General features: G+C 41.9%; 1 protein-coding gene across 1 annotated transcript; it reads left to right on the forward strand.

The window, feature by feature from the left end:
- Positions 1–1403: 1403 nt before the first annotated feature.
- On the forward strand, positions 1404–22669 carry Napg (NSF attachment protein gamma). The gene is made up of 12 exons (XM_076836863.2): positions 1404–1535; positions 4832–4899; positions 6834–6918; positions 7643–7660; positions 8424–8454; positions 10712–10821; positions 10943–11009; positions 11268–11338; positions 18921–18999; positions 20654–20733; positions 21277–21406; positions 22427–22669. Exons 1-12 carry the CDS (start codon positions 1480–1482, stop codon positions 22568–22570), a joined length of 939 nt encoding a protein of 312 aa, XP_076692978.1. The 5' UTR covers positions 1404–1479; the 3' UTR covers positions 22571–22669.
- The last annotated feature ends 3659 nt before the right edge of the window (positions 22670–26328 follow it).

Here is a 26328-nt window from a genome sequence, read left to right on the forward strand (position 1 = left end):
AGAAATGGTGCCAACTGTATTGCTAGCTGTTCATGAGGAGCAGGCCATGCCCTCTCTGTGTTACCCCGTGATGTAGAGAACAGCAATTTTCAGGCTGCGCCTAGACCTTTGTGGCTTTGTTTTGTAAAGCCACAGTTTGCCATAAGCTGCTCCATTTTGAGTTTAAGTGCTGAGGTGGAAGGACTCCACACACTGTCTGAACAAGTAAACAACATCCATATGCCGGGCATAGTCCTAACACAACAACTGATAAATTAATTAATCATGCTAATAAGATGACCACCTGTGAACTTATCAAATCAATCATAAATACAGGGATGCGTGGGCACATCACACTCAAATCAGGAAAACCAGACCCACCAGCTTGTCAAAGACAATGGAACACCAAATGATGCACCCCTTCATCAAGACCCACAAAAGAAGACAGCACACAGTGGCACCCTGACCCTGTCACCCAGTCACTCCTGGTCAAGAGCCTTGCCCAGGAAAATCGCCACAGCAATAAACTTCCACATCTCTCCTGGGGCTTCAGGAGAAGGTGATTTCTCCCGCCCATGATCAACCTAACACCTCCACCAGGCACCGAACCTGCAGGTTTGGACCCTTGCCTAGAGCACATCCTGGGCTTTCTGCGCCCTGAAGTTGTCCATTGGCTGGTTCCTGGTCTTACAGACACCTACATAGCTGCTCTTGGCCTTCTAACCCCACGCAGTTGCGCTAACCCTTTCTTAGCCTTTCTGTAATCTAGTACACGATTGTGTAAAGTGTTGCGTGTTACAAATATTGGAAACTGAGATTGGAGTAAAAGAACCTGATTGGTGGCTTATGACCACCAGGTGACCCATGCCTATTGAGTGAACTGCCACTGGTGAGAGGCGTGGCCGTGAATCTGTTGTTAGGTGACATCTGCATGTGGACAGACACCAATGTGTTTGGTTCTGTTAACGACAAACTTGCTCACGACACTATCATTTCTCCAGACCACTGCAAGTGACCCTGACCCTCTCAATTTGAAACACCTGAGTGAGGGACAGTAGCCAGGGTTACAGCCTGTTCTGCTACTGGCTGACATAGAATTGGCGCTCACGGGCAAACGGGCCACTGAACAAATGCTATCCTAGCTGGGCTACCCACTGCAGTCGTGGGACACCGCAAGGTCTCCAGCTCTGTAGGGGACCCCAGCATTTCCACCGGCACTAGAAGTCAGGCTCCCCGAGGCCCGGAGTGTGTCGGTCGCACCCCGGGTTTTCTGGGGCGTCGAGCAGCACCGACACTCCACAGGAGCTCGCTGAACCCCCGCGAGTGCGCTCAGGCCCGCCCTGTTGCTGTGCGCCTGCGCGCAACGCCCTCCGCGGCGGCGGGTTTGAGCTCCGCGGCCGCCGTAGTGCTGGCTGCGCGCCGTCCCGGCTGCCCTCGCGGCTCCTCTGGTTCCGGAAGCTGCGGCGTCGCTGTGGGCGTCGGGGGATTCGCGCTGTGGAGATGGCGGCTCAGAAGATAAACGAGGGGCTGGAGCACCTGGCCAAGGCGGAGAAGTAGTGAGTGGCCCTCCGTGGGGCCCCGCCGCTCCCGCCCAGGCCGCGGCTAGCGGAGACGCTGCCCGCCAGCGCCGCCCTAGCTCCCGCGGGGCCTCCGCGGGGTGGGAGGACGCGGCCTTCCCGGTCGGGAGGGAGGGTCCGTCCGTCCGTCCCAGTGACAGGGGCCCGTCTGTCCGCCCGGGTGACCGGGGGGGGGGGGGTCCGTCTGTCCGTCCTGGTGACAGAGGCCCGTCTGTCCGCCCGGGTGACAGGAGTTCTTGTGTGTCTGGGTGGCAGGGGTCCCCGTCTGGGTGGGAGGAGGCCTTGTGGGTCCGTCCGGATGGCAGGGAGACCTGTCCGTCTGTCGGGGAGGGAGGGCCATGTCGGTCTGTCCGAGTGGCATTGATCCCTGTCGGTCTGTCTGGGTGGCAGAGAGCTGTCATCGGCATGTGTGTTTCTGGGTGTGCAGTGGCGTCCCTGGTCTGCACCTCCCGCCTCTCCCCAACGATGACAGCAGACAGTGTCCTTGGGAGAACAGCGTCACCCAGCGAGAGCTCTTGCTCTGACAGTCCCTTAGGGTGGGGGCCGGGCTGTGGGTTAACCCTGGGCTGCCCTGGTGAACCCTGTAGTCGCTGGCATGGGCACGCTGCTCAGGGATCCAGAACTGTGTTCCCTGGTCCTTTCCTAAGCTTGTTCTGTCACCTGGTCCTCAATTCTTTTGGCCCCTTATGCTCCCCCTACACTTTGGTTTAGCAACCAGCGATAATGAAGGGTCTGCCTTGTGCATCGTGCTAGGTGCTTCACATACATAATTTCACAGTCTGAGATTTCCACAACTTTCCAGATAGAGATTCTTCTTTTGCAGAACAGGAAACACCTACAGAAAAGCCTCCTAGTGACTTGCCCCAGGGCTGCACAGGTGAAAGAGGCAGAGCCAGTGTTTAAACTGTGGAAAATTCAAGCATTGCTGCAGGGCAGTGTGTGGGGATGGGGAGTCTCTAGGTGCAGAGGTCACAGTAGTATCGCATGGCAGTGGGAACCGACCACAAAGTGTAATGAGAGTGGTGTATGTGGAGAGGATCATGATAAAGCTGTTAGCTGTGCTTGGGGAATAGGGAGAGATTTATTCTGCCTGGGGAAACTCCAGGAGGTTTCATAGAGATGGTTTCTGAGCAAGCCTTGGAAAGTAAGAAAGTCTTTAGAAAGCCCCGTGATAATGATTGTGTGCACAGGATGTACTGTGTTCACCAGCCTGAACACATGTTCAGGAAGCACCATAGGTAGTCTGGTTGCAGTGCCAGGGGATGAAATGGAGCAGAGAGTAGTTGGGGCCAGGCTAAAGAATGACCCTGAGCTTTAGCTTTTCTAGGCATGGAATAACCAGTGGATCTGGTTAGATTAGTATTAGTACCCATTAAAACAGGTTAACTGTCACACTAAATGTTAGGTGCAGAACAGGCTGAATTATGTTATCTGCAGGGCAGGCTGAACAAATGTTAGCTGCAGGATGGCCCACCCACTCAAACCCCCCTCTGTCTGGTCCTTTATCACCTGTTTGCGTCAAAGCTGAACATGCAACCCCCACTCAAGGCTGAACACTCAACCCCCACTTGTGCCAACAAGGTAGCTTGCAGACCCAGAGGCCCCCTTAGATTTGGGCTATAAAAACTCCCTCCTGCTGGGCCCCTCTCTCTCTTGCTCTCTTGCTCTCTTGTTCTCTTGTTCTCTTGTTCTCTTGCTCTGTCTCTCTCTCTCTTGATCTGTCTCCCTTGCACGCATGTTCTCTCTCTCTCTCTCTCTCTCTCTCTCTCTCTTTCTCTCTCTCTTTCTCTCTCTTTCTCTTTCTCTCTTTTCTCCTCTGTTGCACTGCTGCAAAAAGATCTCTTGGTTGCTCCAAGTGTTGTGGTCACTTTCCTTTCACTAAATTAACCATAGGGCTTTCTTTTTTTTCTAATTAGTGGTGCTCAGCGAAATGCAGAGGGTCTTCAGTACTTTGCATGCATAGTACACTAGACATTTGAATGATTGTATCTTGTTTGTGGGGCTTACATTAATACTGAATGTAATGAGTGCTTTGGGGTAGAGATGGAAGGTTGGGATTTTGCTGTATTGCCTATTTCCTCAATTTTGTGAATTAGAGTAGACATACTGCATGCAATTTAAGGATTTTATTTTTCTGAGCAATGAAATTATTTGTAAGCTTGAAAAATTGCTTATAAATTTTAATCTTGTTACAGCATATAGTCAAATAAGTTTTAAGTATGTTAAATAAGTATTTACCAGGTAAATAAATGGCACTTAAAAGTTAGATTCTCTAAGCCTTTGGTGCAGCTGTCACTAAATGAAGGCTGTACTTCTGAGGGGCCTGAGAGTTTCCTTTTGGTTATTTTACTCCCCTGATCATATGAAGCTGGCACTGTTTATGTGTAAGGTTTAGAATTTCAATGAAACTTAGAATTTGAGATGGTGTTCAGCAATCATAAACACCCCAGTGTGACAGCTCTGAGGTAGTTTAAAATTTAAGTCTGAAAATACTTTATGTATGAAATATGATATGTCAAGAGCATTGTAATGTTTTGAGCAACCAATAAAAAAAAAACAAACTATTTTAAAAAGGTAAGATAAGAACTCAAAATTTATTTTCTTTTGATTTGGCCTGTGAAGCCAATTACCAGAATGGAAGGAAACTTCTCTTGGTCATCATGATGTCCTGCTTTTTCTGATTATTCTTCCTCTTTTTTGACAGCTGCTCTTCAGCCTTTTGGCTAACTCCCTGTTGTTTCTCTGAATGGGCAAATACCTTTTTCTGTCTTCCTCTGTGCCCTTGTGTGGCATATGCTTGATTTACGTGTGTTCTATGCTGGCTTCTGAGCTGCTCAGGTGGCTATGCTGCTGGTATACTGCTTCAGGCTCAGTAATTGAGCACCTTGCAGCTTGTTAGACAGAGGATGGCTGCACTCACCCTCAGGGTTTCTGATTCTGTGGATCTGGGATGAAATCAGTAATTTGTGTTCTTAGCCAGTTTTAAGGTTATGCTGATGTTTCTGGACTGGGGACCATGCGTTAAGAAACCCTTCTGTATTTGGGTGTTCTATAGACATTTCAAATACAGGCTCACCATTTCTGCCACAGTGGGAGGTAGAGAGGTGAGGTCCGTTTGTTGTGGTAAGTTTAGATGGAGGTGAGCAAGATGTAGGGTTTGTACCTGATGGCCTCCCTTTATTCTTTTTAGTGGTGCGCAGGGTTGTTGTAAGCAGAGTTCTAACCTACAAATACAGTTGTAAACTTCTGTTTAATGTGTTTTTCTTTCATTCTAGCCTGAAAACTGGTTTTTTAAAATGGAAGCCAGACTATGACAGTGCTGCTTCTGAATATGGAAAAGCAGGTATTGGTGCCTGTCATCCCTTGGCTGCAGTGTCCAGTCACCTTGTTTCAGCATATACTTACTTAGTGCTTCCTATAAGGCTTTAGAAGTTAAAAAAAAAAAAACAAAAACAAAAACAGACCAACTTAACAAGCCATAGTATTTTTTTCTGTTCATGTGTGTTGAGTGCTGAGTTAGGGTCCCAGGCCTGTTCTTCAGGCCTGTTCTTCATGACAGCAGAGGTGGGTAGGGTTGGTGGTACCAGCTGCAGTTTTTTAGCCTTCTTTATATATTCAGCTTCAGTTATTTGTATACAGTATTGTGTCCATAGTTTTGCCATGTTTTGCCATATTCCTCTATTATGCTTCCTATTATTGAATAAAGAATTTTCTTTTCTTTTTTTTTTTTTTGTAACAGCCTCATTGGAAGCGGTCTGCAAATCGAATTTTTCCCTGTTACGTTTTTTTTAATGAGCCTCACTTTGAGATACACTTAATATACTCATGAAGTGTTAAGCTACATACAGACACCAAGATATAAAAAGTCTGAAATATGCAACAGGAATTTGCTAGAAGTTTAGTGATTTTAGTTATGGAATGGTAGGCTGGCTTTCAGCATCTCTGTTATTTTACATATAAATAAAATTTTAAAGTTCCTCAAACACATTTTCATTGCATCTTAGTGATAGCCTGATCACATCTGTGAGCCTGGCAGAGAGACCACCTAGGTCAAGTGCTTGTGGGCAAGCTTTGGTTTATCACCAAAGAAGAGAAATCAGGTACAAGGAAACTAGCAAGAATACCCTAGAGTTTATTTTTTGTGTAAAATAAAAGCCAGCAAATGAGTGTTCAGCACTTTGCTTTATTCAAAGCTCCAGCTTCATATGAAGTTCATGGACACCTAATGCAGGAGGCTTCTGAAATTGAGGCCAGCCTTCTCTTTGAGGGAGTCTAACAGATTTATTTTTTATGCCCCACATACTGCTTTTAGAAATAAATCTCAGTCAGATTTTCATGTTCATGTTATGTATTTTGCATAACCCCTTTAACATGAAGGGGTTATGCAAAATACATTTAATCAGTAAAACTTTTAAAATGGAAAATGAGGGATGGGAGTAGTTTCAGGATCTAGTTTTCAGAATTTTATTAAAAAATTTCAAGAGTATTTTTAAGAAATAACAATAAATAACACTTTTCTTAAATCTGTATGCTTTTACTTTGCGAACAACTCTTGATAAGTTTTTCAACATTTGCTAAGTTGCATTTTAGGAACTCTCCTAATTCTTTTGCACTGATGAGTACACTTTTAAAACAGTTGTCAGCATACTTCAGCTCTTTGATCAGTGAGCTGTCTTTTTGAAAGAGACCGAAACACGTATAAAGGATCTTTTAAAACAAACAAACAAATATATATATATATATATATTACATGTATGTTAATATACATGTATATATTACATTAATTAATAGGTCACATGTAATTATGTATTATACAAACACATATTTAGATATTTATTTAAAAATTGTGCCAAAAGGGAAGGTTTATTATAAAACTAATGTGTTTATTAGTATTCCATTTAGATGACTGATTGAGCTATAATGAAAGAGTGTTTTTCTCATGAAGTCTGAGGCTGAAGTAAGGTGCTGTCCTCATGACTGAAGAACAGGCTGTTGTTACCTGGCACCGCTAGGAGCACTACTGTAGCACTTGATAACACTGTCAGTAGTCAACAAGTTAAAGAAAATGTTTAGAAAATTCTTCTAAAATATTTATAATTAGAAAAGTTGTAAGGAAATTGCTTTACAATAAGGTATTTACATGTTTATGAAACTTCCTAAGTATTTGAAATCAGAATATTTAATGATATCTATAAAATGCAGATTTTAGTAATGATTTGAGTTTTTTTTTTTAAATAATGGAAGTAGAAAGTCTTTTTTTCTCTCTCTCTGTTTCAGCTGTTGCTTTTAAAAATGCCAAACAGTTTGAGCAAGCAAAAGATGCCTGCCTGAGGGAAGCCGTTGCCCATGAAAATAATAGGGCGTATCTTTTTCAGCCTTTAAAAAGGAATTAAACGACTTCAGTGATTTTGACAGAAACTTATTTCCTGTTAAAAAATTGCCTCATGTGAAGTAAAGTACTTTTAAGTTAGGAAATGATGAAAGATTCTGCATTTTTGTTCCTCGAAGGAGCATTGTGGTAACGTTTCATTGTAAGATACACTTTTCAGGGATCTTCATTGGAAACTGGTTTTGCTTGATGGCTTTCCTTGTGACAGGGGAGGGAACTCTGTAGGCATGTGCTGATGAGTGAAGCATCTATTATAAAGAAATAAAGAAATATCATTGAAAATGCGTAAACTCTTTATACAAATATTTTAAATGCAATCTTTGGTCAGCATTTATGGTAAGAGTTGTAAAGTAGTTTAAAACAGTAACTCTTCCTAAGGTATTTTTAAATCTACCAATTAAAACATGTTTGTTTTACTTGCAAATTAGAGTCATAATAATTTTGCATTTTGGTAAAATTCTAGATTAACATATAATAGAAATAGTTTAAAACATATGAGGTGTTCTTTCAGTGTTTTTGTGAATCATGTAATTTTAGGAGACAGCAGCAGTCATTGTCTTGTTTGTTCTTACCTGTTTGTAGGATTTGTCTTTTGGAGCCAACTGGCAGTGATTTGGTTAACTTTTATATAGGAGGTCCTTGAAACTATTGATTGCCTCTTTTTTTCCTTAATTTTGACATTGTTACACCCATTCAGTCTTTTTCATGCTGCCAAGTAAGTAAATTTTCCACATTTTTGTATATTTGCTAATTTTGTTTTAAATGTTGCTATTTATGTAATAGACCAGCAAAGTTTTGCCATGTTATATTGTAAATAGTGAATTATTTTGAATTAATTTAACTAATTTAAATTTTAATAATTAATGCCTTTGCTTCAGTGTTCGACTTGATCTAAAAATGAAGTCACCCCTAATTAAAGGTGTTGAAATGAAATTCAGCATTATATCTTCAAGTTTGTTTTGTTAGCCTATGAAAAAACAAGTGAATTAGGATCCTCCTCCCCTTTCCTGACATGTTATAGTACCAATGGAAGGCATTGGTTATGTGTGTGTATGTGTATATTTATAAACACACACACACACACACACACACACACACACATTCCTGCTTTTGTGGAGAGTATTTAGTGGTTTTTTTTTTTAAACTTAGGTTTAAGTTTGTCTGATTAAGTTTAACATTTAGCCTCTTCAAGCCTTACTTAATTTTGCATCTACAAAATAAAATTTCTGCAACTCAAATGTAAGGCATTATTGCCCCTGAAAATTAAAAAAAAAAAAAAAAAAGAAGAAGAAGAAGAAGAAGAAGAAAATGATGGTGCAGTGTATGTAACTGTAACCCCCACCTCGAGTGATAGGTCATGCCTCCACCAGGGCCAGCTTCCCTGGAGTCACTTCCCCACCAGCTGTACCTCCCTACAGAGCTTTTCCTTGCCCTCCGTACACCAAGGTCTCATCAGAGAAACTGTGTTCTCTTTGCAGAGCTTATGAGCAAGCTGGCATGATGCTGAAGGTCAGTAATGTGTCAAACTGTTGTGTGGGTGAAGTGAATCATTCAGAGGGTGTTAAAGTGGAACTTATGTGGAGGTAGAGAAGGTTTCTTACTGTAAAGCACAGATGCCAAGTTAAGATTTCCTGTCCAGGACAGCACTAACTGGACCCACAGGGCATGCTTGTGTATCATAAGGTAGGCAGTGTGAAATGCAAGGGAATGTGTGTTGGCAGGAGCTGGATGGTCAGGTCCTGAGCTCTGTATTGCTCAGAAAGCAGCAGTGCGGGAAGTCTGCCTACATTGCAGAACTTAAGGACATCTTAATGTAGTAAAAATTTACAAGTATTTGTTTTCTGATTTTTCCTGGGCTATAGAAAGAAGAGATATTTGCTTATTTTATAAATGTCAGTTGGCAACAGAGAGAGCCACAGACTCAGCAGTTGCTGCTTTCACTGATTCTTTTGGGATGAAATATTTTGACTAATGTACATATTTTTGCTGCTTAAAAGCAGGTTAGGAATTAATATCCTGTTGTGGTTGGGCAGGAAGTGTGACTCTCAAGGTATGCCAGGTAGCAAATGAGATGAAATGTTTTTCTTTCCAGTTTTATGTGTTTTCAAATATGGTAGAGTTATTTTGAATTATTTAATGTTCCTAAAACTTTGTTTTAAAAACTTACACTTTAATAAAGCTTTTGTTTTCTCTGATGTTTATAGTGTTAACTTACTGATTTTTTTCAGTGAATGCTTGCTGATTCTAGAACATTAGAAACATTGGAAAGAATAAAGAATGTTAATAAAAACTGTTAACATGTTTAGTTTAAAGTTTTTTATACTCTTTGGCCCAGAAATTTCAGTTCTGTGCATCTATTATAAAGAAATATCAAATATTTAGGCCCAAGCATTTTATTGAAAAAATTGGTAATTATGTAGCTTTTTAATAATAGGAAAGTGTTTAAATTATGCTGCTTCCTCATTATAAATTGTTCTTTGGCCATAGAAATAAAGCTTTTCTTACTAAACATGCAACTAGTTGCTATTTGGTGATGGAAGTCAGGTTATTAGACTTAGCAACTAGAATTTCTCTTACAGCCACAGCAACCAGGGACCTGTTGTGAGCTCCCATTTGTTTCCCTGAGAACGAGGAAGCTCCCAGGTGGCGGTCTGCAATGTGGGTGCACTGTGCCTGCTGTTAGAGTGTCCTGTCCTGGTGCAGCAGTGGTGGAGCACTGTGTTCTCACAGCACATCTGTGCTGAGCTGCCCTCTGTGTCCACGCTGTTGAAGCATTATTTCTGATGTTCAGGTGTCTTTTTAACTCAAGGACTGGAAAGATGCTACTTTGAAGAAAAGGTTAATGGATAGGACAACAGATGAGTGAAGATGCTCTCTGGCAGGGTCTTGTGCTTGAATTAAATGTCTTTGGACATCACTGGGCAGCATTAGGAGGCCTGACGTACAGAGTCCACAGTTGATCCTATGGGCTGTCATATTCACCATGTGTTGCGCACCTTCTCACTTATCCTCCAGCAAGGCTAAGGGAGTGACAGTTTGTGGACAGAGGCCCTCTGGTTCCGTCATTTTGTTATTGTTAGATTTCATATCCTGCAGCTCCATAGTGGGCAGTAAAGTTGCTAAGTCACATGAGCCACTGAAAACTGGCTACTTGTGGTGAATGGACACAGGGGAATAACTGAAATGGATATGGTAGCCTGGGCCTCGGGGCAGGAGGAGGGGGCTTGTTCCTATAACAGGGACAGCTGCTGCCCAGCCCTGGCTTTTTATTGCCATGTGGGACAGCAAACATGCCATTGCCATAGCCTTTAATATTTTTTTAAGGAAGCCATAAAAACAAAATTTTTATGAACATATCTGATTTTAAAATACTTCATGGTTCAAATAAAACACACTTGGAAATGAGCTATCAGTTTGTGATCTTTGGCATAGGGCTTATAGAGTTACTCAGTAAAAGTTTAAAGAATTGTGATGTCTAGAAAAGAATAGAGAGCAAGTTTTTTTGTTTCTACAGTTTGTATAGTTTTTCTGAAAGTCTGTGATGTTTTGATGAACTGAATGTAGAACTTAACTGGTACGTTTTTGGCTTGGTTAACTGAAGCTTCATGGGATATAACCACATAAAGACCCTGCATTTCCAAATGCTTATTGTATGTTTTTGAGTCATTTACTCTCATGAAATAGGGATAAGATAACTGAATTTGATGGTTAACTCTGAGTTCCTTCAGTGGCTGTTTTCTGACTGTGCTGCGTACTTTGCCCACAGGAGATGCAGAAGCTTCCAGAGGCAGTCCATCTGATTGAGAAGGCCAGCATGATGTACCTGGAGAACGGCACGCCAGACACCGCAGCCATGGCCCTGGAGCGAGCTGGCAAGTGAGTGTGCAGAGCTCTCGTGGGAAACACCGCTCAGCAGAGACTCTTCTGTTTTACTAAAGTCCATTGGAAAACAAATTCTATTTTTCTCATATAAGTCAAATTCTCTTGTCTCATTTAGGCTTATAGAAAATGTAGATCCAGAAAAGGCTGTACAGTTATATCAGCAGACAGCTAATGTGTTTGAAGTAAGTTTGACTTTTATTTTTCATTAATTAGAATGTTTAGATTTATAACATAGGAAAACGAAAATGAACTGACTGCCATTTAAAGCTTTTCCAAGCCTACAACCAAACTCTGTTCCCTTTCTCTGTTAGAGAGTAGTGAAGTAGACTACCCACTTTGGTACCCTCAATCCAGTGCTGGTACATTAGGAAATTGTTATTGAGGGGTAAATTTCTACATGAAAAACACCAATCTCCCCGGTCTTTGATATCTATCTTCAGAATGAGGAGCGCCTCCGGCAGGCTGTTGAACTGTTGGGAAAAGCCTCAAGACTGCTAGTACGAGGACGCAGGTACATCTTTGAAAACTATTCCGTGTCTGTTTGTGCTTTGAATCTGCACTTGGGACTGTGCATGATTTAGGGCAAAGACACACCAGACTGCCAAGTAGAAAACCTGACATCTAAGTTATCGTAGGCCCTTTGAATTCAGTCTTAAAAGACCTGTGTTGCTGAAGTGTAATGCCAGGTTTGTCATTCACCGTGCTCTGCATAGCTATGGGGTGGCTCTTGGTCTATTATTTGGTTGTATTTTATGTTTTTCCTCTTGAGAAAAAATATGTATATTCCATAAATGACAAAAGTTGCTTAAATGCTAACCCACAAAAGTAGTTTCTTGATTGTCAGGTTGTGTCATTATTTCCTAAACGTAAGACCTGGGGCACAGACCCCTGGAGATGAACAAGGTGTCGGGACAATTTCCTATCATGTACAAATAATTTCTGTGGAGTTTACATTTTGTTTTGTTTTGTTTTATTTGGATCTCACTGTTTTTTTTTTTGTTGTTGTTTGTTTGTTTTTTGAAATTATAAGAAGATAAAAACACTATCAGGCTGGGGTTGTGGCTCAGTGGTAGAGCACTTGCCTAGCATGGGTGAGGCACTGAGTTCAAGTCTCAGAAGTGCATTTAAACAAATAAATTAATTAAATAAATGTCTGTTGACCATTAAAAAAAAGTTTTTTTAATTAAAAAAAAATAATTATCCAGCAAAGCTAGATATGTTTTGTTTTGTTTTGTTTTTTTAGGAGTAGTAAGAATTACCTGATGGGAAAGTTGAAGTCATCTGTGTTTTATTATAAGTTGTGAATAATTTTTTTAGATATACATGAAAATATATGGCTTTATATGACAGTTCCATGAACTTTTAGTGAAGTTGATCAACTTTTTTGACTAAGAACTTACATAAATGCACAGTATTTCTCTTGCCTCTTTTGTAAGTAGTTATAAGAACACAGAAATGCTATTTTTGTGCCAAGAAATAAATAATCCCTAGTGAAAAATGTGGCTTTTGTAGTTAAATGTGTGAGACGCTCCCAATCCTTTGATAGAATCTGGACACTGTGGCCACAGACTATTTTGAGGTAATTTATTTAATTAATCACATAGACTGTGATAAGCTCATGCTCACAGTTACAGATGACACAGATCCGTGTGGTCTCCCTGGCATTTTCTGTTTGCTTGACATGTTGCCCAGACTTAGCACGGCAGAGCTGTGCTCACTGAGTCTGTGGGCCAGCGGTCTGGATCCCTGTGGGGGTCTGTGCTACGCGTTCCACCAGGCTGGAGGCAGGTGTGGCCTTTACCTCATTTGAGGCTCAGGTCCTTCCATGCTCACTGGTTGTTGGCAGGATTCCTTCCCTTGCATCATGTTCCCTGTTCTCTAGTCACCTGTTGACCAGGGACTACTCTGGACTCGAGTCCACCTTCAGTGCCTTGGTTTGTCCCCCATAGACAGTTTGCATTGTGTAATTTGCTGCTGATCCTTTCTTCAGGCAGGGCCCAGGCCCTCTAGGGCTCACCCAGCAAGCTCAGGCCTGCAGACAGACCACTCGCTCTGTTAGCCAGTCAGTCTCACATAACAGGACTGAGGCCCCCTCATATTCAGAGGCCATGTGCACACTCAAGAGGGATCACTCAGGGAATATGTATGAGGAGCAAGAGTCCTGGGGGCCGTCGTAGCATTCTGACGTTCACCCCCACCCACGCTAACTTATAAACAGGCCTATTTCCAAAAAGTCATCAATTCAAAATGTGTTTCTCTAGCATTGTGTTATAAGGTACTGGTAGCCAGGTCGTAGCTCACAGAAATTTGGGGTGACTCATATCATGTAGAGCAGTAATGCCAGCATCCAAGCCACTATGTGTATATGCAGTTGTGTTTTTTTCAGTGCATTGTGGTTACACAGAATAGTGGGGTTCATCTTGATATATTCATAGATGTATGTAACATAGTTTTCTCCATTTCAGTCTCTCCCCTTCTGCCACATACCCTTCCTCTATTCTGTTGATCTTCCTTCTATTTATTTACTTATTTTTTAATTGATGCTTATAGTTATATATAAAGTTGGAATGCATTGTGGTACATTCATACATGCACGTGATATACTTTGGTCAGTTTCAGTCCCCAGTTTTTCCCCTTTCTGTCCCTTCCTCTTTTCCCCTTACTCCCCTGCTCCTACTCTACTGATTCATTCTGTTTTCATGAGAACCCCTTTTATAAATTCCTATAGTGCAAGAATTAAAACCAAGAATCAATAAATGGGATGGATTCAAACTCAAAAGCTTCTTCTCAGCAAAAGGAACAATCAGTGAGGTGAATAGAGAGTCTACAGAATGGGAGCAAATCTTTACCACAAGCATATCAGACAGAGCACTAATTTCTAGGATATATAAAGTACTCAAAAACCTTAACACACACACATACACAAATGGCCCAATCAATAAATGGGCTAAGGAACTGAACAGACACTTCTCAGAAGCGGATATACAATCAATCAACAAACATATGAAAATTGTTCAACATCTCTAGCAATTAGAGAGATGCAGATTGAAACTTCTCCAAGATTTCATCTCATACCAGTCAGAATGGCAACTATTAAGAAAACAAAAACAATAAGTGTTGGTGAGAATGTCGGGGGAAAGGTACACTCATACACTGCTGGTGGGACTGCAAATTGGTGCAGCCAATATGGAAAGCAGAAGAGAGATTCCTTGGAAAACTGGGAATGGAACTACCATGTGACCCAGCTATCCCACTCCTTGGCTTATACCCAAAGGGCTTAACAACAGCATACTACAGGGACACAGCCACATCAATGTTTATAGAGCACAATTCATAATAACTAAACTGAGGAACCAACCCAGATGCCCTTCAGTAGATGAGTAGATAAAGAAACTTTGGCATATATACACAATTGAATATTACTCAGCATTAAAAGAGAAGAAAATCATGGCATTTGCAGGTAAATGGATGGAGTTGGAGAAGATAATGCTAAGTGAAGTTAGCCAATCCCCAAAAACCAAAGGTCAAATATTTTCTTTGATAATGAGGAGAGGATGCTTACTCATAATAGCAATGGAGAGGGAGCATGGGAGGAATGGAGGAACTTCAGGGCAAAGAGGAGGGAGGGGAAGGAAGGGGGCAGGGGGTAGGAATGACTGTAGAATGAGTTAGCATCATTACCCTAAGTACATGTATGAAGACACGAATGGCGTGAGAATACTTTGTGTACAATCAGTGACTTGAAAAATTGTGCTCTATATGTGTAATGAAATGAATTGCAATCTGCCATTGTGTATAACTAATTAGAATAAATAAATAATTATATATATACATATGTGTATATATGTATAGATTGATAGGTACGTATATATAAACACACACACACACCCCCCCCCCCACACACACATATCTATAAATTCTTTTTTCTCTTCAGCTTCTGCATGTGAGAGAAGACATTTAGCCCTTGACTTTCTGAGTCTGGCTTATTTTACTTGGCATGATGTTCTCCAGTTCTATCCAATCACCAGCAGATGACATAAATTTAATTCTTTATGCCTGAGTAGAACTGCAGAGTTTATATATACCACATTTTCCTTATCCACAGTCTATTGATGGGCACCTGGGCTGGTTCCATAACTGGTTTACTTGACTTGCCAGCTATAAACATTGGTGTGCATGTGTCACTATAGTATGCTGATTTTAGCTCTCTCAGATAAATACCAAGGAGTGGAGTAGTTGATTCATACAGTGGTCTGTTCCTAGTATTTAAATGACTGTCCGTACTGCTTCCCAAAGTGACATACTGGTTTGTAGTCCCATCAACAATCTGTCAGTGTACCTTTTCCTGCCACATCCTCACCAGCAGTATTGTTATTTGTATTCTTGAGGTTGCCATTCTAACTGGAGTAAGATGAAATCTCAGGGTAGGCTTGGTTTGCATCTCTCTGATTGCTAAGGGTGTTAAAACATTTTAAAATATATTTGTTGGCTAATTGCTTTTTCACCTTTTGAGAAATGTTTTCTTTTGGATCTTTTTCCCATTGATTGATTCTTAAGATATTTTGGTGTTTCGTTTTTTAAGTTCTTTATATATTCTGATCTCTAATCTCCTGTGGTAAGAGTAGCTAGCAAAGACTTTCTGCCATTCTGTGGGTCCTCTTTTCACAGCCTTGTTTCCTTTGCTGTGCAGAAGCTTTCTAATTTAATGCTGTCCCACCTAATGGTGTTTGGTTTTATTTCTTGAACTTAAGGAGTCTTATTAAGGAAGTTGGTGCATGTCAACTATAGGATTGTTGCCCCTATAGTTTCTCTGAGCAGTTTCACTGTGTGTGGTGTAATTCCTAGATCTCTGACTCACTTTGGGCTGATTTTTGTGAGGGGTGAGTGACAGGGACTTAGTTTTCTTCTTCTCTGTATGGATAGCCAGCTTTCACAGCACCATTTGTCAGAAAGGCTATTTTTTTCTTCAACATATGTTTCTGACGTGTTTGCAAAGGATCAGATGACTGTGGATCTGTCTGTGTGTCTTCTCTTCCCACTGGTTTTCATATCTGTCTTTATGCTACACTGTGCTGTTCTTGTTACTGTGCTCCATGGTACACTTGGAGACCAGGTGTTACGAATGATTCCTCCAGCCTCACTGGTGTTGCTCAGACTGCTCAGCTGTTCTGGGTCTTTTATTCTTCCAGTTCTGTGAAGAATGTCACTGTTAATATGGTCATTTTGATGATATTGATTTACTGTCAAGCCATAAATAAACATGGTAGGTCTTTTCATCTTCTAAGATCGTCTTTAATTTCTTTCTTCAGCAGTGTTCTGTAATTTTCATTGTATGGATCTTGCACCTCCAGATTTTATTCTAAAGTTGAGTTGTTTTTGTGGGGTGTGTTGTTTGTTTCTGTTTTTTTTTTTTTTTTAGGTTATTGAAGATGGAGGTTTTTGTTTTGTTTTGTTTTTTCTTTATGTCTCTGCAGATTCATCAGTGGAGAACAGGAAAGTTATTGATTTATGTATGTTGATGTTGTATCCTGCTACTTTGCTGAATCTGTTTTAGCTCTGCAAGTCTTCTGGTGGAGTTTTTGGGGTCTCCCAACTATAGAGTCATGTCATCAGCAAATAGACATCGTTTGACTTCTTTTTCCTAAATAGTATCCCTTTAATTTCCTTTTGTTTGATGTTCTGGGTAGAGTTTTGAGATCTATACTGAGTAGAAGTGGTGAGAGTGGACATCTTTGTCCTGATTTTAAAGGAAATGCTTTCAGTTTTTGTCTTTTCAGAATGACACTGGCTTTGGGTTTTTCATGTACAATCTTTGTAACATTGAGGTAAATTCCTTCTGCCCCTAGTTTCTCCAGAGTTTTTAACATGAGTGAATTCTGGATTTTTGTCAGTGGCTCTTTCTGCATCTATTGAGATGGTCACATAATTCTTGTTCTTGGTCCTATTTAAGTGATGAATTACATTTATTGATTTGCGTATGTTGAACCAGCCATGTGTGCATCTCTGGGGTGAAACCCACTTGATCAAGGTGTTTTTTCCTAATTATTTTATTAAGGATTTTTCCATCTCTATTCATCATGGATTTGGGTCTATAGTTTTCTTTCTTGCTGTGTCGTTGTGTGGTTTTGGTATCAGGCTGATGCTGGCTTTATAGAATTGAGTTTAGAAGTGTCTCTTCCTTTTCTAGTTCATGGAATTCTTTGAGGAGGATTCATACTAGTTCTTTGCAGATCTGGTAGATTCTGCTGAGGTTCTGTCTGGCCTCCTGTGCTTTTCTCTGTTGGGAGGCCTTTTATCACTGCTGTCATCTCATTGCTTGGTACTGGTCTGTTTGTGTTTTCTGTATCTTGGTTCGGTTTGGGTAAGGTTATATGGAATTTGTCAGTATCTTCTAGTTTGCCTATTTGGTAAGATATAAATTTTCAAAGTATCTCCTAATGATTTCAGAAATGTCTCTGGTAATCTCCTTTTTTATCTTTAATTTTGTTGATTTGGGTCTTCTCTTTCATTCTTTTAGTTAGTTTGGCTAGTTGTTTATCAGTCTTGTTTCTTTTCTTTTAATATTTATTTTTTAGTTGTAGTTGGACACAATACCTTTATTGTGTCTATTCATTTTTATATGGTGCTGAGGATTGAACCCAGGGCCTCACACATGCTAGGTAAGGGCTCTACCACTGAGCCACAACCCCTACCCAATCTCCCAATCTTGTTTATCTTTTCAAATACTCTTTTTTTATTAATTTTTAAATACTCTTATTTTATTAATTTTAGCTCTGATCTTAATTTTTTCCCATCTTCTACTGATTTTGGAATTAGTTTGTTTTTTAAATACTCTTATTTTATTAATTTTAGCTCTGATCTTAATTTTTTCCCATCTTCTACTGATTTTGGAATTAGTTTGTTCCTGTTCTTCTAGGGCCTTGAGATACAGCATTAGATTGTTTATTTGGGACCTTTCTGTGTTTTTAATGAAGCCACTTTCTATGAGTAACATCTTAATAGTGTCCCAGAGGTTTTGGTGTATTGGATCTTTATTCTTGTTTGATTCTAGGGCTTTTTAAATATTTCTTCAATGATCCATTCATCATTTGAAAGAGTATTGTTTAATCTCCATTTGTTTATGTGATTTCTATAAATTTTCTTACTGTTGATTTCTAATTTCAATCTATTATCTAATAAAATGTATGGAAAATACTGATTTTTTTATTTGCTAAGACTTGTATGCAACTATTTTTTAAAGATGATAAACATGCAGAGAAACAGCACATCGTGCAACTTGTTCCATGTGGCATTACTTTACTCTGGGTCACAGCACCTCTTCTCCCTCTGTGTTCTAACAGTGCAGCTTCTTGTGCTGTTTGGTTACTGGGTTGTGTCAGCTCCCAAGGCCACGTCCCTGGGCCATGTCCAGATTGTTGGTGGGGTTGAGAGAAATAGGAAGACAGCAGGTGGCGCCAGACATGAGTGTGGTGCTAGTCAGAGAGGCCTGAGATTCAGAGTGTGAAGGAACTTCACAGGGAGATGGGCAGCCAGTTGGGGTGTGATGGAGTTAAGGCTGGGGAGTGAGAAAGGGGTGGGAAGATGTTTCAACCAATCCCCTTCCTCTTATCTTTCTACTCTGACCTTGGTGGGATGAAGAAAAGAGAATGTGTGAGGGTAGATAGAAAAGACGAGTGTTGAAAGTGAAAGGTTCAGGGTTTGGCTCACGGGGGCCCCGTGGCGTAGCAGGGAGGCCTGGGAGGGAGGAGGGCGCACCCAGGGAAAGGAGTCAGGTGCAGAAGTAAGGGTTTGTCTCATACCGTTCTCGGAGTAGTTGGTGGGATTTGTCAGACACTGACGATGGTCCCTACCAAACTCGAGCTCTCCATTTGAGCTGACTCAGTTCCTTTGCCTGGGGTGTCAGCTTGATGCCTAAGAGGGGAGAGCAGGCCCTGAGGCCAGGTGAGCAGAGCTGCTGCGAACAGCCTATGGAGCACTTGGTGAAACACCTGTCTTTGTTGTTTCTCTACAGTCTATGACATCAGATACATCTCGGGTGACCTCTGCTACAGATCACTCAACCCTGCCTTGACATTTCTTCGTTTTGTCTTCAGGTTTGATGAGGCGGCACTCTCTATTCAGAAAGAAAAAAATATTTATAAGGAAATTGAGAATTACCCAACTTGTTATAAGGTATTCTTGAAATGGCTTGTTTTTGGCTTTACATTAGTTAATTTTCCATATTGGTCTAAATAAGAATAATCAAGGGTTCTGTGGATATTTGTGTTTCTGTAAAATAATACTTCATGGGCTATTTCTCTGGCATGTCTTGCTGATTACAACTAAAACTGCCAAATAAAATACAGAAAGCCACCACCCATTGACCCTGAAAGTGAAGAAGAGCAGGTGGAGGGAGTAGCAAGCAGTGTAGGGTTTCTGCTGCCTGTTGGAGTATTTCCCTGAGAATCCCCGTCACGCGGCAGGGCTCAGGCTGCAGCAGCAGAAAGCTCAAAGGAAACCCCATTCTTCTGGGCAGAGGAGCTGGGAGAGAAGCCCTGCTGTTTCCCTCTCCCCCCCTTGGCCTGGCTTAGGGTTGAGCTCTAGTTGTAGAGCTAAGCTGGGATGGTTCAGAGGAGCCGAGAGAGCATGGGAAGGGACTCCCTGCACACGCAGCCCCTCTCGTCTCAGCTCTGCCTGTGCGGGCAGATCAGAGCAGTGGTGCCCAGTCTAGAACTGCAGGACAGCTTCAGCACTGTCCAGGTCTCCCCTACCTGTGAAGAGCTCATTTGTGAGACAATCCAGAAGCAGCTGAAGGACAGCAAAGGATCAGAGCTATGACTGGAACTGCTGCCCAAAGCCAGTCCCATTAGTAGTCTGAGCTTGCGATGACTGATTGCCCGCTAAAAACATCCGCACTCCTGAGAAATCCATCAGTTTATGCATTGTGACCTTCTCAAGCACCCAGGGTACAGTCCAGAATTACTCATCATATAAAACCAGGAAAAAGAGCAGCTTCAAGAAAAGAGAACTGCACCAACCCTATCGTGACCCAGCTGGTGGAATTCCCACATATACACTTGGTTACACCTGCTCCACGAAGAAAGGGTGAACATAGTGGGAAGGAATGGAAAAGAGGACCTGTTATTTTTTATAGAAAAAATTTAATATCATAGAAAACTATAGAAATGAAGTAAGTGGGAATTTTAGGACTAAATGAAATACTAGGTGAGCTTAATCTTATAATGGAGATAACAAAAGAAAGACTCATCAGTTTGAAAATAGAACAGTAAAAAAAGTGGAGATGGTGAAGACCTGAAAGCACTCTATGGAGAGCTGTTCCCACTCCTGTCAGCTGCGTCCTGGTCTCACCACTGCTTCTGTTGTTGATTCACGTCATTGTTCCTGTTACTTCAAGTTTCCATTCATATTCTTTTCAGGTATCTTGTTAAGAATTTCAGAGGGTTCTTATAGAGCTATGGGTCCTTCCTCTTCTTTTTGATACCCTTTTTAAGATCATAGAGATATTTGAAAGAAACTCTGTTTCAAGCATGTGCTGATTATGTTCTCAGATTTTATGGTCCCTAGACCTGGGAGCAGGTTGGGAATGGCAGCAGCATCTCAGGCTGGTTTTGGGCCTGCTCAGCACCGTCCCTGGGTGGTTTATGCACACATCAGTGTTGGAGAGTTACTGTTGTAGGGTATCTTTTCTTAGATGTCCTGTAGAAGCTACTGCAAAATTTATACATCCGTATATAAACCAAAACTCTTAAATTCCAGGTGTTTTAAATGCTTCCAGGAAATTAATGAAGTAGGTGTCAATTTGGTCCATGATTTTCTCTCATTTTAGAAAACAATTGCTCAAGTCTTGGTTCACCTGCACAGAAACGACTATGTGGCTGCAGAGAGGTGTGTCAGGGAGAGCTACAGGTAAGGCACAGGCTCACTCCTCTTACCTACAGTGCTGCTATTTCTGTTCCTTAAGCCAGGCTTGCTGCTTGGCCATGAACCGTTTTTTATAAATGGAATAGGAGCACTCAATTTTGGTTTTTAAAGATTTTGGTTTTACAAGGTGTTTTCTTGCCTGTCATCCCCCCGCCCGCCCCCTGTGGGTCTGCATGGAGTGAATGACTTAGCATTTTGTTATATTCAACTTCAAAGAAATAAGGGACCCAACAACCAAAAAAAAAAAAAAAGAAGAAGAAGAAGAAAGGAAAGTGCTCAGATTGTGTGTTGGAAGGTGAGAAGGAGGTTCTTGTGCTGGTATCTGCTCAGTAGTAAGGTCTGGGCTCACTGGTTCCTTGAGCAGGCTGTGCCTGTGCCCTGCAGGGTGTGAGCAGCATACTTGTTCTCACCTAGTGGGCACCAGTAGCCTCGCTCACCCTGGTGACAGTCCCGGTGACTGCAGACTTCGGGCTTGTGCTGGGGCGCAATGCCCCCAGGGAAACTGACATGTGCCCTGTCCTGCTCTAGCATACCTGGCTTCAGTGGCAGCGAGGACTGTGCCGCCCTGGAGCAACTGCTGGAGGGCTACGATCAGCAGGACCAGGACCAGGTATCAGAGGTCTGCAGCTCTCCGCTCTTCAAGTACATGGACAATGACGTGAGTGCCCCAGCCGGCCTGCCCCTGCACTCCTGGGGGCACCTAGGCCAGCCTGCCCCTCTGCTCCCAGGGGGTCCTGGGCCAGCCTGCCCCTCTGCTCCTGGGGGACCCTGGGCCAGCCTGCCCCTCTGCTCTTGGGAGGCAGCGGTCTCCTGCCTCATCGCACTCAGAGGAGCTGGCCCATGCCTTTGCATTTCCCCATAGGTCTGGGGAGTCTGGAGGTCAACTGCCTGGGTTACGGCCGTTTAATACCCATCTAACCATGTTAACCACATGCACACTTTGTAACCCAGCCTCGCTTCTCACCTTGTCCTTCCATCTGCTGTCCTCTGTCGGTTTCCCAATGTAATAAGCTGCTTTTAGGTGCCCTGTCAGAAAAGGCCCATCATGAAATGGCTCTTGCAGCTCATGGGACATCTTTGAGGCCAACTGTGTGAAGTGGGTTGTTAGTGGGCCATCTCTAAGCCTCAGGGATCTCAGCTATCAAACAGCTGTGAAGAATGCTCCAGTCACTATGGGGACAGCCTCACACACAAGCTGTGGCTATCCGTGGCTTGTTCTTGTTTCCCTTCTTCAGTAGGTTTGTGAGTGCCCATTTATTTGATCTGATAACTTTGGAATTCAATCATTTAAAGACCTGTAATTTTTTTTAAAAAATGATACATGTGGAGAAGCCAGTTTTTTCTAGGTAAATTCTTACGTGTGCTTTTATAAATTTATAATATTTAACACAGTTTGTCCCCAGCTCACACTCTGATTTATTCAGGTGAGCTGTACTTCATAGGTACTGGGAGGAGTACCTAACTCTGCATGTCCACATTATCTCAGATTTCCAAGTGTGACAGGGAGCTGATATTTTTGCAGCTGTCACATCTGGATCATGAAACATCTGATGGCAGCATCGTGTGCTTTCTATCTCATGGTGGCCTTGGTGTTCTGGAGGGGAGTTAACTGTTGTTGAGACAGCATGTGTTGGGATTCTGGTTCTCCAGCTCTAAGATCATGCTTTGCCATTAACAGTACGCTAAGCTGGGCCTGAGCTTGGTAGTTCCAGGAGGGGGGATCAAGAAGAAAGCGCCAGCAACTCCACAGGCCAAGCCTGACGGTGTCAGCACGGCAGCTGCCGAGGAGGAGGAGGATGAGTATTCAGGAGGACTCTGCTAGCCCTGTACCTGTGGAAGGAGCAGGGAGGAGGAGGAGGAGGAAGAGGAGGATCCCTGGCACGCATGTTCATGGACCTGGGGCAGGCTTGGGGGCACCTGCACTCCAGTGAAGTCAGGATTTTGAATGCTAACAAAGGTGAAATTTTAGTTACCATTTTCCTGAATCAGCTAATTCCCCTGTGAAGCATTATAAGAGCAAGAATTAGCTGAAACTATACTGTCACACGTTAATACAGTTGATTTCAAAATTTTCAAGCTAAATTCTAAACAAATTACCCTAAACCAAAGGAGAAATAGGCATATTATTCTTTCTTGGGTTCTTATAATTTATTGTTAGAACATTTTCTTTGCATTTTATTTAATATTGCTGCTAAAAGTGATGTTTACTGGTAGAAATGATTATTTTGAAACTTTTTTTGTTTTGTTTTGCAGAAGAGAAAATTTTTCTCCCATGATACTAGATATCTTTAATTGTTAAATCTTTTAAGAGACAAGGTTGATACTGAAATGATTTTGAGGCTCACAATATTATTTTGCCCAGTAAAAGATGCATTTAAGCTTTTAAATGTGATTTTACCAAATTCTAAAGGTAACCTGTTAAAATGATACTGTAAATGTCTCTAGTTCTTTCTGAAGTGTGGGTGTTTCTTCCATCAAAAAAGAAAAAGACAATGCAGTGTGGTTGTCTGTAACCCTACCTGAATCTTGACCAGGAGCAGCCAGTGGAGACCTTTCTGTGCATTAAGACAGAGGCCCTGTTTCCATCAGTCTGCACCCATGGCTGCTTCTCCCTGACGGGATGATCTCTTGCTCATTTAGAGGTGTCACTCGACCAGCTCTTCCTGACGTGGGAAATGCTGTGTACTGCAAAAATGTGACAGAGAGAAGAGTTGTTCCTGAGTGACACGTATTTAAAGCCCAGGGCTGCCGATATTTTCATACTTCATAGTGTTTTACTAAAATATTATTTTTGAAGCATTCCTTTTGCACCCCGGGTGGCTTAGACCCATCTCATAATTTGTTAATTAGAAAGAGGCTAGGAGGAGGAGGAGCAGCAGCAGTAGGGCACACTCCGCAGGCCATGTGTCCGGAGCAGGTTCCTTTCACTCACACCCTGTCCCGGAGGGCACCCCTCGTTTGCTGTAGTGTGCTTGGTGTGGACTTCCGGAAGCACTAAAAGGAGTATCGTAGTGACTGGCCTCAGTTCTGGGGAGAGCTCAGCTGGAAGAGCACCCTTGGGCAGGTGTGCTCGAGTGGGTACAGGTCAATGTACCCTCTGTTTTGTGGGACTGACACAGAACACCCATGAATTTGATGCTCATTTTCATTAAGTATTGAGAGTATGAGCAATCGAAATGAAGTTGTGCTAGGCATTTTTTATTTAAAGAGAAATCAATGTTTCCAAGGTCCCATTATTGCTGTGTGTACTCTAAAGATCCAGTCAGAAACTTCTGGAGTTCTATATTAATGCTCATTTGAGCGAGTTAGCTGTGTTAGATTGGTGGTACTCAAAGATATTTTAGACCGTCTATCTCTAGACCTTATTACTCATTATCTCCTTGCAGGGGGAAATTAATTTGACTTTTCCCTCATACTGAGAGAGAAAGAGGAATGAGTCAGTGGATCCTGTGGCTGCATGCAGCTACGCTTGGACCAGCATGCAGGGCTTGAGACAGAGAGCCCCAGCTGCCCTTAGGAACAGGTGTGCAGGACAGAGAGAGTCTTTGGATGCCAGGGCTGTTCTTCCTGGAATCCAGGGAAGAACATTGGTTCACTTTTTCTTTCCACCTGAATAAAGCCCTTCATCCTGAGGTGGTCACAAGTGGAAATTTTGGTGTTTACAGTAAACATAATTTCCCCGGCTTCAGTGTCCTCGCTCCACCAAATGAGGGTCTGCATGAGATGCTCAGAACCCAGTGTTCAATTTCTGTTAATGCAGCAAGTGAAGTCGGTCTACAGGATATAGTTAATATATTGAATTTATTTATACATATGCAGAGTATGGTATTTGTGAATGGAATCTGTGCTTTATTCCTATTTTTTCCAGCTCTTCGATGAGTAAAATATTAAATGTGTTGTTATAGAAATACAGATTATTGCTTCTATAGGAAGATAATTATGAAAATAAAATCTGAAACTATATGTTTATATGTGATTATTTTTTTTGTCTGATCATTTTCTTTTCTCTGAGGACACATTCTCTTAATTATTTGAAGTCAGCTATGTTTTATAAGAATAATACTTTCTTTATCTTAAATTATAGGTTCTGCTCTTAAAGAGTCAGGCACCTTTTGGAAGTTACTTTAAACTATTTGACTTTTTAAAAATGCCATTCAGTTACTGTGACACTCCTGTGAAATCTGCTACCTGGTGAGTTAGGAGACTAATTAATGCATCTTCCAGAAGATGGTTTTCCATAGGGTTAAATGAGGTAAGACCTTATGATTAGGAGACTGAGGAAGCTGATGGGATGAGATTGTTTTGCAGTCACGTATGACTAGCACCATAGTGATCACCATTAGATTCACTTCAAGTAGTTAAATGTGTTGACACTTACTGTGTACATGGAAGGGAAGTGCATCATGGGAGTGGGTGTCTAGGTGCAGGAGGAGTTGGAGTGAGTCGGTGACCAGACAGTGACTCCTAGACAAGGCAGTTGTGTTTCTCTCGGGACCTTGGAGGAGGTGGAAGATGCCACGCTGGAAGGGACAAAGAAAAGCCACCCCCCGCCCCCCATTGTCTTCATAGGAGTAACAGCCTCTCACTATTTTAATATGGTGGGTCCAACTGAAGTACACGCAGTGCCTTGGGAGAACACAGCACTGAGCAGACATCACTTTTATCAAGGAGCGTGAACCTCCCTTTAGGTGTGTGGTTTTATTGCCAGGTGACCTTCCTGCATAGAATACCTACATGATTTTTAATTAATATTCAGGAATATTAAATCTCCTTACATAACTGTTTCTGTGTGCAGCTGGTGAATTAAATCCCCACAGAGCTTGAGACTTAAACGTTTTAGATCACATTTACAGATTCTATATATTTGATTCCCCTCAACTTTCAAGGAACCTCATTTGGGCACTCATAAAACTTAACACTCAGAATTCTCCTAAGCACATAACTAACAAAGCTAACAAGTCCAAAACTTGGACATAGAGTACTCAAATATTGTGGATTCAAACTCTCAGTCACCATCAGGTAGAATAAAAACAGGTTAGTATGTCAAATTCTGTTAAGTGTTTGAATAAACAGACCAGTTTATCAAAATCCTATGAAGCTCATTGCTAAAACTAAATTATCAATAAAGTTGACCTCCTTTGTTGATACGAAATGCTTATTTCTTTATCTGTTACCAGTAAGCCATTGAATTCAGCCACCTTAGGGGACAGGTTCTCTGTGTTGGGCCCAGAGAGTTGAGGACATGGCCTGGGGCTGAAGGCGTACACTGGTTCTGTCTGGTGCCCACCTGCAGGTGAGTGCTGGCCTTCTTGGTTTGGTGCTGTGCTGTGTCAGGGGGACATGAAACCCCACCAGGAGTGTGGAGTCTAGGCACAGAGCAGTGGACTGTGACCTTCTGAAGATCCCCTCCTGGGGAGGGTCTTCTGTTTGTTGGGTATCCCCTTCCTGCACTTTGTAGTCAGAGTTTGGTGGAAGGAGTCTGCACCTAGAATGAGGTTGAAGTCACCGTCTTTCCCTGCTTGACTGGAAGTGTCCTTGTTGCTCCATTGGTTTTGGCATCTTTTTGTACTTTATGGGTTT

The sequence above is a fragment of the Callospermophilus lateralis genome, chromosome 17, assembly GCF_048772815.1.
Source record: "Callospermophilus lateralis isolate mCalLat2 chromosome 17, mCalLat2.hap1, whole genome shotgun sequence".
NCBI classification, from domain to species: Eukaryota; Metazoa; Chordata; class Mammalia; order Rodentia; family Sciuridae; genus Callospermophilus; species Callospermophilus lateralis.

Excerpts from the sequence above, each read along its gene's own strand:
- Napg (XM_076836863.2), top strand. The coding sequence starts at position 1,480 with ATGGCGGCTCAGAAGATAAACGAGGGGCTGGAGCACCTGGCCAAGGCG. Across the intron at positions 8,455-10,711 it reads AAGCTGGCATGATGCTGAAG|GAGATGCAGAAGCTTCCAGA; the intron begins GTCAGTAATGTG and ends CTTTGCCCACAG. Across the intron at positions 21,407-22,426 it reads TCAAGTACATGGACAATGAC|TACGCTAAGCTGGGCCTGAG; the intron begins GTGAGTGCCCCA and ends TGCCATTAACAG.